The 12,970-nt window shown below is 43.7% G+C and overlaps 1 protein-coding gene across 1 annotated transcript in view; it reads left to right on the top strand.

Moving 5' to 3' along the window:
* The window catches only part of LOC126177118 (uncharacterized), an 806,789-nt gene that overhangs the window by 430,207 nt on the left and 363,612 nt on the right, over nt 1-12,970 (top strand). Inside the window, exon 2 of the mRNA XM_049924388.1 lies at nt 5,274-5,600. Coding sequence (XP_049780345.1) covers nt 5,274-5,600 — 327 coding nt within the window. The remainder of the gene's footprint in view (nt 1-5,273; nt 5,601-12,970) is intronic.

The following is a 12,970-nucleotide window of genomic DNA, read 5'->3' as shown; positions in this document are numbered from 1 at the left end:
TTAAGAGGAAACATCAGTGATGAAAATTTACGTAACTGTTTGTGTTTGTCTGTATGCAGAAATTTTGTTCCAGATATTAAACGACTTGTAAACTCCACCTGTGATAATTAAATAAAACGTATCGTAGGTAATAGGTACTCTTTCAAACCATGATTTCTTTCAAGCACTCCTACTAACCTTATTCATTCACTCAATAAAGCAAGCTAGGAAACAAAACGCATTACAGAGGAAAGGAGCGGACAGAAGGTATGGTGGGGATAAGCGGGTGGCCAGCTTGCCCCTGTGTGCACGCGGTACACCTGTTAACTGCACGCGTGCAAGTGCACCGCACATGTGCAGGATTCCTGCCCGCCCCTGGTGTACACCATTGGAATTAACCCCCTCACGTGAGTTAAAGCCTATAGATGGCGCACTGAAGCACCGAAACTGGTTCCCACATAAGAAATAGCATCATAAGGACGGCTGTAAGTGTTCCACTTTATTACACAAGAGAAAGGCCGAAATCCCCAGCCCCCCCCCCCCCCCAAACCTCCAATCAAAAGGACGGATATACAAAAACTATTTAGCATCATCGTCACAACCAGTCGGTGTTTCTTTACCTAGGCATTCTATGGCATAATTCAGCAGGCGAGTCATAGTTTGTTCCCGTCCACATTCTCCGACAGCCGTCTCACAGAGAAAAGTCTCTGTTTCTAGTAAAATTTTTTCCGTTGCGTCCTTTACGTGATGAATGATGGGAAGTTAACACGACAAATCATAAGTGTGACATGAATAGCCAGTCACATTGCTCGTTCGTAGCTGACAACTAGGTCGTGGCTAGACTGGAATCTAATATCACAGCTCAAATTGCTCCGACTGACGAGCAGAGATGAAATAATGATTTTGTTTGTCAAATAAATTTTGCTTTTTGTTCTGAAAATGTTGCGATTTCCGATATTGTGGTTCGCTTGAGACCTAAAACTTCAAGAAAGATTAAAATCGTCTGACGGATTGGGACTTGAACCTGTGACCCTTGCATTTCGCGTGCAAGTGTTCTACCAAGTGATCTACCAATTAGGACCAACAACGGGCTCTCACAGCGTCGTGCTTGGGTAGCTCAGTCGATAGAGCACTTGCCCGCGAAAGGCAAGGGTCCCAGGTTTGAGTCCCAATCTGCCTCATAATTGTTCCTGATCTATATTAACGACATAGGAGACAATCTGAGTAGCCGTCTTTTTGGGTTGTTTGCAGATGATGCTGTTATTTACCGTCTTGTAAAGTCATCAGATGATCAAAACGACTTGCAAAATCATTTGGATAAGATATCTGTATGGCGCGAAAAGTGGCAATTGACCCTAAATAAGGAAAAGTGTGAAGTTATTCACATGAGAACTAGAAGAAATCAGCTAAATTTCGATTACGCGATAAGTCACACAAATCTGAAGGCTGTAAATTCAACTAAATACTTAGGGATTACAATTACAAATAACCTAAATTGGGACGATCACATAAATAATATTGTGGGTAGAACAAACCAAAGACTGCGATTCATTGGTAGAACACGCAGAAGATGCAACAGGTCCACTAAAGAGACTGCTTACACCACGCTTGTCCGCCCTATTATGGAGTATTGCTGTGCGGTGTGGGATCCACATCAGGTGGGACTGACGAATGATATCGAAAAAGAACAAAGAAGGGCAGCTCGTTTTGTATTATCGCGAAATAGAGGAGATAGTGTCACAGACATGATACGTGAACTGGAGTGGCAATCATTAAAACAAAGGCGTTTTTCGTTGCGACGGGATCTTCTCATGAAATTTCAATCGCCAGTTTTCTCCTCCGATTGCGAAAACATTCTAATGGCACCCACCTGCATAGGGAGAAATGATCATCACGATAAAACAAGAGAAATCAGGGCTCGCACATAAAAAAAATAAGTGCTCGTTTATCCCGCGTGCCGTTCGAGAGTGGAACGGTAGAGAGACAGCTTGAAGGTGGTTCATTGAACCCTCTGCCAGACACTTTATTGTGAATAGCAGAGTAATCACGTAGATGTAGATGTATATTTTAATCTTTCATGAAGTTCCAAATCAGCGCACACAGAGCAGCAGAGCGAAAATTCATTCTGGGCGTTGGGAGCCAATAAGTCAGCTTAAACTGCCGCGAGTGTAACAGATTACCAGAAAACTTCGTTTACGAAGCATAGGAAATTACAGCGTACAATGTGAGTAGCTACCTACATCTGATTCATGATTCATGCTGATCACTTCTAATCATCGTTTCGCGTGCCGTTACCAACAGCTGCAAGCAAAAAAAAAAAGCGTCTGACTGCATCGCAAATCCAATTGTGCCGACGGATCTATTCTGACTGGATACCGTGTATTATCACTCGATTGGTTATGAGCGACGATAACAGAACTGTCAACAGCAACACGCGCCGTTAAGAGCCACGGATCCCTTAAGTCTGCCACAGACCCGTTTCATGACATTTGCCTTGGATTTTTCAAACCCAGGTATCAGTCACGGAAGTCTCAAGTGTCCGTGCTTTTTAGTGGCTTGGTGGTTGAATTTCAAGTGTGACTAGCCATCTGACGACCTGGAACCATCCGATCTTCCGGTCATTGACCAAAGAATAGTTGCTAACTCTTTAATAACTGCATTTACTCCTGAAAGATACTTAAAATATGAAGCTTTAATTCTGAACTTACAACTCAAAAATACGGAAAAGAGTTAAGAAGTCCCAGCAGTTATAGCCGCTTGATCCTTCTCTGTGAACCGCTGACGGTCGAGAGCGAATAATTCCAGAAAGAATGACAGAGCTGCTAGAATACGGTACCCCAAGAATAAGCCGGTGCCGGCAGGTGTGGCCGAGCGGTTCTAGGCGCTTCAGTCTGGAACCCCGCGACCGCTACGGTCGCAGGTTCGATTCCTGCCTCGGGCTTGGATGTGTGTGATGTCCGTAGGTTAGTTAGGTTTAAGTAGTTCTAAGTTCTAGGGGACTGATGACCTCAGATGTTAAGTCCCATAGTGCTCAGAGCCAATAAGCTGGTTTTGGAGAGGGAAAAGTTGCTCTTCACAAATCTTTAGTTAATATTTTGAACAGGAATATTCTATAAGCTTTTCAGACCAGTTGTTTAACTCCTCCACTTCTGCTGAGTGGGAGAGCTATGTCTCGGATTTGCCAGTTGCAACATGCAGCATGATAGGCAAGATGTGTCTCGCCAGACATTTACTTTATAACTGTCAAAAAGTGCTGTAGGTCTAGTCAGCGTACCGAATCAACTGTTGTTAATCGGAGAAGCAGTTTTGATGTGTTTTATGGCTTAATTCCCTGTCTCGAAAGCTGGCGCACTGAGCGTTAAGCTATACGAGAAGATCAAAGTATCCGTTCGCTGTGCTTGTGTGTACGTCACACGGTGTCACTAACGGACCATAATTGTGGACGGATTTAGGCCGTACATTATCGTGTCAAGTAGGAGGTAGGAACGGGAAGATGGTGTGCGGTAACCAATGGCGGGCGCTTTACCGGGCGATGTCTGTAGAGAGGAAATAAGGATTGCTCGCATTGTGTGGAAGACCCTTCTTTCACGTTCTGACTTTGCCGCATTCTCACTCTTTTCGGTGGTGTATACAATCATTTATCATTCGCTTATTGTATTGATATAGTTCTTAATGATTCGTGCCGGCCGCGGTGGTCTAGCGGTTCAGGCGCTCAGTCCGGAACCGCGCGACTACTACGGTCGCAGGTTCGAATCCTGCCTCGGGCGTGGATGTGTGTGATGTCCTTAGGTTAGTTAGGTTTAAGTAGTTCTAAGTTCTAGGGGACTGATGACCACAGATGTTAAGTCCCATAGTGCTCAGAGCCATTTGAACCATTTTTTAATGATTCGTATGAAGATGATAGTTTACTTGTGAGTTGGAGAAGCCATTGCATGTAAATACAAAGAGTTTCACCCAAATACGATGTGTTCGTACTCTGACCGCTACTGATTAGCGTTACAAACTTGCAACTATTAGTTCGAACGATTGAAAGCAGATAGTGCTGTCTGGCTATTGAGAATCATCTGCTACTCCGTGATTTTAATTATCCTTTACCGTTTACGGTATCTGTCAAGAAAACACGCTTCGAGTTAGGTGCTCGTAGTGAAAATTTACACATCGACAAATATCGAAAACTTGTTTTCCACTGTGATTAAAATAAACCACTGTCTTTAAATTTTACTTTTAAGTTTCTACAGGTTTTCAGAAGTTACTTCATACGAACACAGTGGCAGAACCAACAGGTTTGTTAAAAACAATAATAACTTTGAACTCTAAAATTTACACCATAAAAACGTCGTGAAGACGTCAAAATGCTAAATGCAAGTAGTTAAGCAATAACCGCACTAATTACTAATAATTTCAGTTGTTAAACACCTCACATTTATAATTTCCAATTTGTTAATGCCTACTAACTTCTCAATCAGTGTATGGTCTATCTGCTTTAGCTCACTAAATAAACTTCTCAGGCTTTCTTAAAGATGAATACGTACCAGTATAGCATGATATATTGCTTCCGAAGCGTTTTCATAAGCCCCTTCCCTAACCAAAGACATCCCCTTCCTTGCTGTCTTCCCCTGTAGGGAATAGAGGAATGTGGTCGCACTCCTTCCATTCGTCTATCTTCACTACAGAAAAAAAATATTTTGGTATTATTTTTAGGTTTCTTTTTTTTTTTGAGACCTGTGGATCATGCAAAATTTCAATACCAATCTTAAGCAGGGCAGAACTGATTAAGATTCTTTCATGCTGTATACATCTTCCTCACTGAAAGACCATGCACCAGGATGGTTAGTTGGAAACACTGTGAAACATTGGTATTAGTGTAAAATGTTGTCACAATGTCACACGTGGCATCTGTGGGAGTTTCATTTATAAACTTTTGTTGCTTGTGTAATTTGCACAAGTAGCTGGCAAGTTTTGGAAGCCGTGGTGTTCGCTTACTCCCTGGATCAGTAAGTTTTATTTGCGTTGTATTACTGAAAATTTGCACAAAGTAGTTACGTTACAGGAGCGAGAGTGTTTCCTCGACAACAATGAATACTGGTGGTACAGTCGATTTAAAAAAATACGGAGTAAATGGAGCAAAGCCTCGGCGGTTGCGTGGGGAAGGTTGGAGGCTCGTAGTGTTAGCCGTTTAACGCCTGTCGGGCAGGCGCCGGTGACCCGACCCATGGCTCCTGAAACTGGCCCGCTGTTTGGTGCGAGATGACGAATGGAAGACGCCGAGTGACGGCCGCTCCTCGTCCCCACAGGTGACGTAGCCCGCCAGAACCAAATCACCCAGCAGATCCTCGCCCAGTACCTGCAGAGGCGGCTGTTCCCCCAACTCAACGCGCCGAGGTTCCCGACCAACAAGTTCTTCCCGCGCACCGCCAAGTCGACGACGACGACGACGACGACTACGGAACGGCCGCCGCCGGAGCTGGAGCCGGAGCCGGAGGCGGAGGCGGAGCTGGAACCGGACTACGAACCGGAGCCGGACGAGGACCCTCCGGAGGACATCCTGCACGTGCCCGACAAGCCCGACAGCCTCCAGGAGGGAGAGAGCGAGGAGGTGTCCAACTTCCTCAGCTCCCAAGGTGCCGGCCTGTGTCCCTCGCTTCGTAAGGTGGCGGTCGGGGCTGTAGTGCTTGCCTTGTTGCTTCGGCTCTGGCTTTTTTGTAGTTAGTCACAGGTACATCACGTTCTGCAGCTCCCGTGAAGTACTGCGTGGTCTGCTAGCATGTGACACCAACGACCTTACCTTAGAAGCTCTGCACAGTAGTACATTCTAATACAAAAGAAACGAAGAAACACGAAGGAATGGCACGAAAATCGGTAAATGTGATGTACATGTACAGAAAAACAAATCACTACAATTCAGAAAAATTGGGTTTATTCGAGACAAAGAGCTTCACAAATTGGGCTAGTCAATAACGTGTTGTTCCACCTCTGGCCATCATTCGAGCAGTTATTGGGCTCGTCACTGATTGACAGAGTTCTTGGATGTCCTCGTGAGGGCATGGTGCCATCTGTCCAATTGGCGCGTCAAATTGTCTAAATCCCAAAATGGTTCGATGGTGCTGCCCATCATGCTCCAAACGTTCTCAGTTGAGATGAGATAGGGTGATCTTTCTGGCGAAGGCAGGGTTTGGCAAGCACGAAGACAACCAGTGTAAACTCTTGCAGTCTACGGGTAGGCATTATCTTGCTGAAATTTAAGCCCAGGGTGGCTTGCCACGAAGGGCAATAAAACGGGACGTAGAATATCGTCGACATACCGCTGTGCTGTATGGGTCCCGCTGATTACAGTCAGTGGGACCGTCATTGCAGGTTGTAGGGCTATATGGCGGGCAACTGTTGGTTAGTATCCCATAGCTGTCCAGTGCGTCTCCAGACACATTCTCACTGGCCATCAGCGCTCAGTTCGAAGCGCGACTCATCAGTGAAGACAATTCTACTCCACTCAATACGATTCCACGCCGAATACGTGGACAGCGGCGGGGTACCAACCAACTGCTGCCCCCCGTGTAGACCTTCAACCAGAAGTGATGTTCGCGGCTGCCATTTTTTGCCATTGCAGGACCCTTTTAGTAAACATCCGCGGCAGCCTTACAGCACAGAGGTACGTGGACAATATTCTACACCCCATTTTGTTACCACTCATGACAAACCATCCTCCGCTTACATTTCATCAATATAATGCCCGTCGGCACACGGCGAGTGTTTCTATTGCTTGTCTTCGAGCTTGGCCAACAAGGTCGCCGGATCTCTCGCCTAATTCAGAAATTATGGAGCATTATTGGCGGGGCCCTCCAACCATCTGGGGATACTGACGATCTAACGCGCCATTTGGACACAATTTTACATGTTATCCCCAAGAAGGTCATCCAATAATTCTGTCAGTTAATATCAAGGCGAATAACTGCTTGGAAAGTGCCAGAGGTGGACTATCGTGCTATTGACTTAGTCAATTTCTGAGGCCCTTTCTCTTGAATAAGTCATCTAGTTTCCAATTTTTATGAAATTGTAGTCACATGTTCGTCTATCACATCTACCGACTTCCATCCCATTCGGATAATTCCTTTGTGGTGCGTCGGTTTAGAGCAGAAACCAGATAAAGGTATTTCATTGGGTTCAGGGGGGACGCCGGGCGGGACAGTCCATTTCAGGAATATTACTGTCCATAAACAATTGCCTCACTGATGCTGGTTCTTCACAGGTTGCCTTGTCTTGCTGATACAGTCATCGTCTCCGAACTTCCCTCTGTTCTACACAATACAAAATGTAGTAAACCGTATTGCCGGTCTGTGTGGCCGAGCGGTTCTAGGCGCTACAGTCTGGAACCGCGCGACCGCTACGGTCGCAGGTTCTAATCTTGCCTCGGGTATGGATGTGTGAGATGTTCTTAGATTAGTTAGGTTTAAGTAATTCTAAGTTCTAGGGGACTGATGACCTCAGATGTTAAGTCCCATAGTCCTCAGAGCCATTTGAACCATTTTTATACTGTATTGATGTTCTTCCGCATTTAGAGTTTCCGTAAGCGCAGTAAGGGGATCCACGCCCTGTCCACGGAGAGCACCACCGCACCGTAACACCGTGTCGTCTGTACTTCATTGTTGGCATTACGCACAAAGGGGGGGGGGGGGGTAACATTCTAAGGGCTTACACCAAAACGAAACCTTTCCGTCGGACTGCCACGGGGGTACAGTCATTTCTCACTCTAAATCACTGGTCTCCTGTCATCCACTCTTCAGTCGCGTCGCCTATTACACCATCTCAAGCGTCGCTTAGCGCTGCAGCTACAGAAATGTGCGACTTATGAGGAGCTGTTCAACCATTGTACCTCAACTTTCGTAACTCTCTACATACAGTCATTGTGGTAGCGTGACTGTTGGCACCACTTTGGAACTCACCAGTAATTCCTTCCACTGATTTCAAGCGATTTTTCACAGCCACCTTCCGCAATTCTCGATGATACCTGTCAGACAGTACATTAGGTCTGGCCGGCCAGAGTGGCCGAGCGGTTCTAGGCGCTGCAGTCTGGAGCCGCGCGACCGCTACGGTCGCAGTTTCGAATCCTGCCTCGGGCATGGATGTGTGTGATGTCCTTAGGTTAGTTAGGCTTAAGTAGTTCTAAGTTCTAGGGGACAGATGACCTCAGCAGTTAAGTCCCATAGTGCTCAGAGCCATTAGGTCTCTTTGGTCTTAGATTAGCTGTTGTTGCTTCTTCGCGTTTCCATTTCACAATCACATCAGCAACAGGCGCCTTGGGAAGCTTCGTAAGCATTGACATATCGCTGAAGGATTTGTTACACAGGTGATATCCAGGTTCAGCCCACCTCTCGTTACCGTCAGTCATCAGTTCCACTCGATTCAGTGCGCATTGCCACAGTGAATTAATCTGCGCCTACATGCAGGCAACCGGATGGATACATTTCCAAGGCACGCTGCTGTTACGCATCTTAGGCAGTTCATAAACTTCAGTGAATTGCAGGAACGCACTGACGATGGCGCAGCACAAACAGTGCTCACACTGGGCACCTGTAATTTGAATTAATAATTTGGTGAAATGGACTATGATATGTGACTACTTTATGTCTTGCAGTTTTCAAGCAGTTATCTTCTGGAACTTCAGAGGTACTGACCAATAACGCTGTACTTCTTCACCGAAAACATTTTCGCAGTGGCACCAGAGCCAGGGGCGGTGGTGTACCCATTCTACCGCCGTTGGTTCTCTTTGAAGTGCAGCACTACCAGTGCGTCCGAAGGACGTTATTTGAGTTACCAGTGGGGGGGGGGGGTATGTCAAGTCTGGGGCCAGAGTATAAACGTGCGGCGCGTGGTCGAATTACAGACATGAACATGGCCGTAACACAGTTAGCTGACAGGGGAGAGACGAAAGGACATCGCGACTGATATCTGCATAATGTACCCTACGTTGTTGAATACAGACAACTGGAAGAACTATCGCATGGTGATGAAAGGTAGACTTGGGATTACAGCAGTTAGGGGTCATAGCGACTGATATTTGATATTCCTTAAGTGTCGCGAAACTTGAACTGTCGTTATTCAATATTTCCCTAGTCAGTAATAGTACATACTTATAATGACTTTAGCCATCGTGTTGATTAGGGCAAACGGTCGTTAATGGAAGCGAATACGCCAAACAGATGTGAGCTGTACAACTAATTATATAGTCTGGTAGCCGAAAATTAATTAAATTGTCATAAGAATTTGCTTGTAAGGAGCTTACAACCGACAAAATTTCGGAGGATATTCAAGGAGATTTTCCGAGTATATGTTGCAAAATAGGCCGTCGCCTCCCATGGCTCTTTAAGAACAATTGCATTTCTCTTTAGTTTTTACCCTATTCATCTTTGTTTCTGCATTGAACTGAAAATATCAGCACAACAATGCAGATATGGGCACTATGCTCTACACCTGTCTTGTTTGGAAACAAACTTGTTTCACTCATTCACGGTACTTGTTATTGACATCAATTAGCGCTGGTTCGGGAACATTTTTCTACACAACCAACATATCAATTGGCGATTCCTCCCTCCGCCCGCCCCTAACCACACACAGACATTAGTTGCCTTTCCCTGGGCCCCTCCTAACACCTTTAAAATTAAATCTAAATCTATTGATCGAAAAAATAGTTGTTCTTTCTTTTAAAATAAGTACTACATGGAAATTATTTTGTAACAGAAATAAAGTTATGAAACTTATTCCAGTGCTAAATATTAAAAGAACAACTCATCTCCATTTAACGTAATTCCTAACGTCTTTGACAGTTTTTAGTGACGTCCACTTAGAAAAATTAATGAATTACTGTGCTGGTAAGCCCCTACGTTATTTGATTTTCAAACAGCTGAGCAGAACTGAACGTACTCAGACATTTAGCATTTCGCTCTTTACCTATTCTGATCAACACTAAAATGACACAAAATATTTTTAGCGCAACGCAATCTGACTTTCAATAATCCCTACAAAAGAATGGCCCTGACTAACATTAAACTGTGCCTTTCACAAATCACTTACCTCACAAAAATCTTCGTTACTCGAACTACTGCAATACAGCAAGCGCCACTACTGCCAGCTAAATAAAAGATTCAAACTACTGAAGGCACTAACTACTGATAGGCATAGTTAGCAAATGAAAGATTTTGATAGAGAAAAAACAATGTATTTACCTTAATATTGTTCAAAAGTCATATTATATATATCAGTTCATGACATCCAGTCTTACAAATTTACTGTCTCTGTCCAGATCATCCGCTCTCAAAACTCCGCCATCTCACTCCCCACATCCACCACTGCTGGCGGCTCACCTCCAACTGCGCAACGCTACGCGCTGTTAACATCCAGCTGCCCAACACTACAATAGCAAACAACAATGCAAACCAGCCATAGACTGCACACAGCACAGCCAGTGATTTTCATACAGAGCGCTACGTGGCGTTACCAATATAAAAACCTAAACAGCCTACTTACACCTTTTATTGTTCTGGCTTGCATAAATATGTGTTACTTACTAAACTGAGTGGCTCGAATGAAAATATAAAATTTCAATTACTTTTTTTTTGTTTAGTTCATCGTAAATTTAAACTAGTGTGCACGTAAATATTCGGTGTAGACGGAAACTACAGAATACGCAAATCGGAACACTGCCCCGTAAGTACACACCTCTAATAACTTTTCGCTAGTGTTTTCCACTGCACCACCACGATGTTTGCTTGCAAAAGTTGAAACCCCAAGCCACTTACACTATTTTTTTTTAAGATATCCGCTCTCTCAAACTTCAAATACATTTTCTGCATGGTGTGGCAATTTACACAAGGAGCTTCTAACGTTGTTTAAAGATGCAGTATTCCAAAATCTGTGCTAGTTCTGTCTCGGATAATTCTAAAAGCTGCTGATAATAGCCCGCGCAATAGTCAGCTGATAGTGCGTAAACGAATGATGAAATAAAGAAACATCTATTTAAATCAAGAATTAATCAACAACATAGTTTCAATCCTCGAAACCCTCACTCTTGCTCTACTCACGAACAAGGAAACTGATGTAAACCGTACCTGTCTATATGAATAGTTATTTCCTAATAATTATGAAGGCGTAAACAAAAATTAGTTATAAGTTTGAACGGTATCAGTAGTTCTGGTAGCAGCAGCTGCCTTGTAGCTAGGAAATGCAGAGTCCCAATAATCTTTGTTCCTAACGTGGATACTACTGCTGTAGCGTCTTCCATGTATAGAACCGTATATCCGGGAACGTTGTGCACCTGATGTTAGGATACGGTTCGGTGGCACCAAAGCCATTTAAGCGCAGAACCATTATAAGAATGAGGAACGTGGAGATGAGGGCAGATCAAACAGTGGAATTAACTTCGCTATGGTCGCTTCTCTTCGCTTTTCCTCTTTGTTTCTCAGCCCAACCTGGTATGAGCTCTCCATATTATGGAGGTAATTTCTGATTGCAGATAAATCGTTTAATCGAATTATAGAGAAAGTTCTGCTACGTTAACGACGTTAAACTCCGAAGTTTTAACTGAAGCTGGGGTATCTCCTTTTTTTGGTGGTAGTTGACTACTTTTTACAGCAGGTAAACTCGTTTTCCAAGAGCACATTTTTTTATGCTAATGGGAAACAAAACACGTTCGCAGTCTGGTAGTCACCGTACTTTCCTAGTATCTTGGAAACAGACAGTCTTAGGTCAACTGAGAATCTGCTTAACAGTAAAGTGGAAATGTCGGATGTCTCGGCAGTTTTTATTACTTTTGTCTACACCTTTCCTTTTTTTAAAAAAAAGAAAAGTTCCCTTTCGGCATTCGTTTGATGTGTTGTAGCTCCTGTCATCTTCAGCTAATCCACGTGATCGATAAATAATGTTCACTCCGCCTTTTACGGGCGGCAGACCAAGGTCTACATTTTTGAAATCAAGTCATGCGACCATGATCCTTTGCGATTGAGGCCACACTTGTTCTTTGTGTGACTGTAGCAGACAGAGTCTGTCGTAGTGTTCGCCGCTTAAGAATAAAGTAATGATGTCGAAAAGTTTGAAATGGTATGCTGTACCGCACACAATAGTAGCCTGGTCTCTTTTGACGAGTACCTGCTATCTCTGAAAATCGTATTTATCTGACTTTTGTACCATCAGTTCATAAAGGCATAATGCAAATTTTCTCAGAAAATATATGTTCTAATTTAAAGCAGCGAAACTTGTTTAGTGTGAAGCTTTAGGTTATTATTTTCGTATATCTTCGTCTTTTGCAACATGTGTCTGATTTGAAATAGCTAAAAATGAAATGGGAATTAATTGGAACATAACACTTACGGTGAGCAGTAAGCTGTGGTCAGTTTCACCTTCATTGTAATATACTATGTGCTTTGTGCCTAAAGATACATCCACATGATTACACCCTGCAAGCAAAAACAGTTTCATCTCTGGCAATGTTTCTTGACGTGAAAATTGCAGAGCACCGCCGTGGTTCGAGGTACATGCCAAACTTTAGGTCCTGCTGTAAATGGCTGGTTGAGTCAACTCAAAGGTCGGTCAAAAACAACGGATCCTAATTCCAGCTACTTTAGAACCATCCCAGTAATCACAGTGATGTTCAAAGCAGAATGCTGACAGCTTTAGGGGAGAGTGATGTAATTTGGAACGCTTTTCAGACTTCCGCCTCTTGCCAGCCCTGTAATAGAAGATGAATATATTTTGTTATTCCTTTTTAAATGATAGTATTCACTTTTTATGTGCTGCAGTGTTTTTCTGATATTACGAAAAGTACTTCAGAAAAGTAAGGTTTTTCCAAATACAAAAATAGTGTTCCAAGGTACAATATGGTCATGTACCTAGGGACAAATATTCTATTCAAACTGAAAAGTGTTTTCTTGTCCACATTGTAATTAATGTTCCATCTATATGTAGGCTCTGAAAACCACTGTAAAACGCGTGGCAGAGGGCACGT

This window comes from Schistocerca cancellata, chromosome 3, assembly GCF_023864275.1.
Source record: "Schistocerca cancellata isolate TAMUIC-IGC-003103 chromosome 3, iqSchCanc2.1, whole genome shotgun sequence".
Lineage (NCBI taxonomy): Eukaryota > Metazoa > Arthropoda > Insecta > Orthoptera > Acrididae > Schistocerca > Schistocerca cancellata.
Note: the sequence above shows the minus strand (reverse complement) of the source record. Positions and strands in the feature narration are given on the sequence as shown.